The following is a 4,674-nucleotide window of genomic DNA, read 5'->3' on the forward strand; positions in this document are numbered from 1 at the left end:
GGCTGCTCGAGTCGGTCATCTTGTACACCCGCTTTCTCTGGGCGTTCGCTGCCGACGCACTGGGATTCAAAGGAGGCCCAGTGGTCTCCACATCCATCGCTGTGGCACAAAAGTGCGAAATCTGAATTGCTATGGCACAAATATCCGAAAAAAATGCAGAGCTGTGAAGCTAGCATTCTGGTGCAGAACAACTTCTTCCTCTCCGCGCTGTGTCGAGATTAGTACAAGACAGGGGCGAAAAATTAGGTGGGCGCTCAATCTTCACAATTTCGGTAGATGCCTGGATGGTATTTATAAATAATTGTGATGCCTTACGCTTGTAGTACGAATGGAGTGAAATGAATCACCCACTGTCAAAACCGCCTCCTGAAATCTGATTGGTTGACTTTGTGTGGTGGGAATTACGTTATGCATAAATATGATATCATGGTTTCAAAATGACGTTTTATTACGTAAAGTATGTGCTGCGATTACTGTAAATGGCCAAAGTTGGACGCCACATTCCGAAACAATTGAGGAGGCCACGTCATAGCCGCGTAAAGAAACATGGCGAGTTCGACGTGGAGTATAGGTGGCTGTTACCTCACCGCAGTTTGGTAGATAGTTTGGTGTGTGGTGAAGTAAGCTGAAACATCTTGTAATTGCAGAGAGCACTGAAACGATGTCAGTAGGGAATTTTTCAGCTGCGCAACCTTTTAGGAGATTAATATTGAAGCCGCAAATTTACAGCCGCTCGAGGGTCCTAGCTGCCCTCCAGTTTTGTCCTCATAGAGAAACCAAACCATCGATCCGCGCCATTGTTGCCAAGCACAACAATGGTGGTTTGTCAACTCATGTAGTTGATCTTCGCGAGACGAGGCATTTCAGAGAGCACAGTGATACCTTATAACTATCCGTCTGGACGGTTCGTGTGTACAACCTGAGGGGTCACATGGAGCGATGGCTGTGCCAGAACTTCGGTCGACAAGCAGCATGGGATCATCAGAATGCCTTATGCGACGGCCCTAAACACCGCCTTTTTTTCTACTGCTATTCACTCACTGCAGTGTTAATCAATTGAAGAGCCTTCCCAAGGTGTCGGGGGGGGGGGGGAAGCAAAAATACTGACAGCTTCTATTTTAATAAAGGAATGTATGTGCCATGTAAACTTCACGTTTGCTTGCCACATGTGATGTGCTTCATGTAAAGTTTTGTTTTCATATGCATGCGGGCTCACCATTTGCTTATTGTTTTAAATAAATAAGTACTGCAGAGCACGTTATGACGGTACGCTCTAACCATGTGATGCTGCTGAGTGACATTTTGCTCTGATTGCATTTTTTTGATACAGCAGGAAAATATTAATCTCCCTTTATTGATTTGCATTTAACCGCTTCGACAGTAAGGAATACGTGCGCGCGGCACCGCCCTTGCTTCATACCACGATTTCCTCAGTCACCTTTCGAGTTATTTCCTTAATTTCCGTTTATCCACCTCTGCACGTGGACGGTAGCCTGGAGATTGCCTAGTTAACCTTCTTGCAATTGCTTTCTTCTGTTCCTCGGCCTCTTTCTTAGACATCTTTCGCGTTTGGCAAGAACCTTTCGTACGCCAGAGCATGAACATTTAACCGACTAGGTGTAAAGCCCAGCGTGTGTCTTTCACTTTGTCTGTTGTGTGTGTGTGTGGATGTGTGTGTGTGCGTGCGTGTGTATGTGTCTGCGTGTGTGGAAGACACATTCTCTCTCTCTGCACTGCTTTCCGCGCTCTACACAACTCAAGCCGACGCAAGATGTTATAAAACTAAGAAGACGTTCAACTGACGGTAGCTGGTCATAACCCGGTTGTTCGAAAAAGGTGGCCATCACAGCCAGTACCTAGCAGTAATTGATACTTTGAGACTGCGAGCGTTGTCCTCCAGACATGGACCATGCTGGCAGCGCCGGCGCCTGTTCGTCAGGTCTGCAGCTAGTTCGGAAATCTGTCGATTCCTTCTGTTTACGATCAGGTCCTTAAATGTTTTAGTTCCTGCATTTAAATGTCACTGATAAATCAACGGGCGAGGTCCTCGGCGCTTATGAGGAGCAATGCTACTTTCCGCGTCCGTTGCCGTTTTTGCCCCTCAGCTGAAACTCTCACAGCATCTCCTTGCGTAACTGCGGTTGAATGTCCGACCGCAAGTATGTCATGACACGCTGAGACCGCAACACCACAGCATATTTCACACGCCCTCACTGCAACCCAAGGCTTTCGAATCGCGGAATGCATCGCAGCCGCTCGGTTCCTGCTGGAGCATCTTCATTTTTCAAACTTGGCACTAATATATAGTAGCAGACGACAGCGCTTTTTTTCTATCACGTTATTTTTATTTTTCTTCGAAATGCGTAACCCGATTGTGTGCTTACGTAACCTGGTACGCTCCTACTGTACACGTCAGGCGTACGTCACAATTAGAGCAAAATACCGAATTATCAAATTTAGGGTCCCAGCGGTGTTCCGTGTGACGTCACTCGCTCCTCAAGCATGCGCTACCCGGCTCATCGGGGTGTCCGCGAAATGGGTCACCAGCGTAGTCTCTACCAGTGACCCTATCGTTGGGGGTAAGCGCCAAAGTATTTGCATTGGGTTCGATATGCGGGATTCTCCATGATTAAACTGCAAATCGTAGGTTCAAATGGTGACACGGTTAAATTTCTTGGACATCTTTTTCCAGTAAATATTTTGTGTGTTATTTTACTTTTTATGATCCTCATTCGCTTTCCATCAATAATTCTTTTTTTTTTTCAAAATTCCAGATTGGTGCTTTTATTTTGACGTAATCGTCTCTGGGAAGTTTCATGTGTATACCATTACACATTGGCCAAACCCTCCATGTGAGTATTTGCCGTGTTTCAAGAGGCCAAGAATAAAAAGAAGCTGGGGTGAAACGTACCGAACATTATTTTGCTGAATATATCCCGTTTTGAACGGTTTCATTTATTGCACTTTTTGAGCCGTGAGCCACTCCTTGCGACTACGGATTTCGAGCGTATAAATCTATTAGAATGTCCGATATTTTAACTTGAGGCCGTGCGAGGTCTCCATGATGCTCGTGATTGTAGAACTCCTCGCCTGAATCGTTGTTTATGTCGCTCTGGATTCAAGCCGTTGAATCTTTGCGTAATGTGGTGACGTGGAAAAGACTGAGCTTGTATCCTCATGCTGACCTCGGACTGCCGTTTAAAGTTCCTGTTCTCCTGCTGTTTGGTGCAACCGTCAAAGGGCAGACCCTAAAAATGGGTTTGTGAGATGCCGCATGGCTATATCATTACGGGAAGATTTGTTTGTTAGCCTGCTCTGTGTGGATTATACTCACAAAGTTTATTTAAATTTTTATTATCCGTTTCTATCTCCTCAAATATTACGTAAGTTGTTTTAAAAACTCTACTTCCTTATTAATAAGTTATTTATCACGCAGCCTAAATCGACATCATGAATTTCATTCTTACACGCGCAATGAACTCTGGCCAATCCCCCACTGTAGGTATGTGCATATGCACCGCAGGAGAAGAAAAAGAAGATCATCGGAAGTGGTGGCTGTCGCACGTCGTATTTTAGTGCACCAATTGGTGCAGTCAATCTCTGCATACTGTGCTACTCCTTCACAAGCTCTTCTCGACCAACGGGTAATCGCTCGGCTACGTAAACAGATGGACGAAAAGCTGTTGTCGGAGCTCCAGCCGCAGTCTCAGCCAGCACAATGCATGACGGAATGCAATCACCAGTTCCTGCCTTCGATCGCGGTAGAGCAAGCACCCCCTGCAGGGGCGAAGGATTCTTCTCAGCAAGATAAAAGCTTGGTGAAAAGCGACCAGTCAGGTGCCTGCGTCACTTTAGCTTACCTGACCAACGACGAATTCGCCCGCTTACCCAAACGTGTGAGTGGTCGGTTCACGCTTGCCGGGATCAACAAACTAATCGACGAGTTCAATCGCGTCATCTCGTACAAGTACGACCTGATGGCGACTCCCAGGGCATGCTTAACGAAGGCACAGTGGAAGGAAGTAATTTCCCACTTCCAGAACGAGACGCAAGAGACAAAGGACTTACGGTTCCTCACTGATGGCGAGCTGATCGAGCGCAGCTCTCCAGCCGTCTTCGAGACGGTTCGCGATGTGCTGTCCTTCTTGTCGGTTATGCGACACTCTGGACGGCTTCGGGAGATGAGAGAGCCCTCTTGGATTGTTCGATACGTGGTCGTCTGAAAGGCTGAACCGCACAATCTGTACAAATGTGTGCTTGTTGATAAAAACACCTCGTTATATCCAAACCCGCCTTTCAGTTTTTTTCATACCTCTCTGCTTACTGCGCTTGCTTTCAGTGGCCTAGTGGTCTAGCCGTTCGTCTCAGTCGCTCCTCACTCAGTGTGCGACATTTACAGAGCATTTAACTCCCTCGGGTACACTAGAAGACCAGCGATGGCTGAACCAAAATAACGAGTTCCCGTTCCCCATAACACTAACCGAACAAAGCACAAGACAAATGGTGTTAGGAAGACGTTATGGGCTCAGAGGCATGAGAGGCATGGGAAATCACGCGAGCGTCGACTTCCCGGCGCTACTGTCCTGGAAGAAGAGAGCAGCACACATAGCAAGGACAATGTAATGCTTGTGATTCCTGCTGGTGAATGTGTCGTCGTTTGGTAGGCTGTTCTGT

The 4,674-nt window shown here is 46.8% G+C and overlaps 1 protein-coding gene across 1 annotated transcript; it reads left to right on the top strand.

Moving 5' to 3' along the window:
• Positions 1–3,668: 3,668 nt before the first annotated feature.
• Positions 3,669–4,223, top strand: LOC146183552 (SKA complex subunit 1-like). The gene has a single exon (XM_084608371.1). The coding sequence runs from the start codon at positions 3,669–3,671 to the stop codon at positions 4,221–4,223; it is 555 nt and encodes a 184-aa protein (XP_084464497.1).
• Positions 4,224–4,674: the final 451 nt, after the last annotated feature.

This window comes from Amblyomma maculatum, chromosome 7, assembly GCF_055883805.1.
Source record: "Amblyomma maculatum isolate TAMU_Amacu chromosome 7, ASM5588380v1, whole genome shotgun sequence".
NCBI lineage: Eukaryota > Metazoa > Arthropoda > Arachnida > Ixodida > Ixodidae > Amblyomma > Amblyomma maculatum.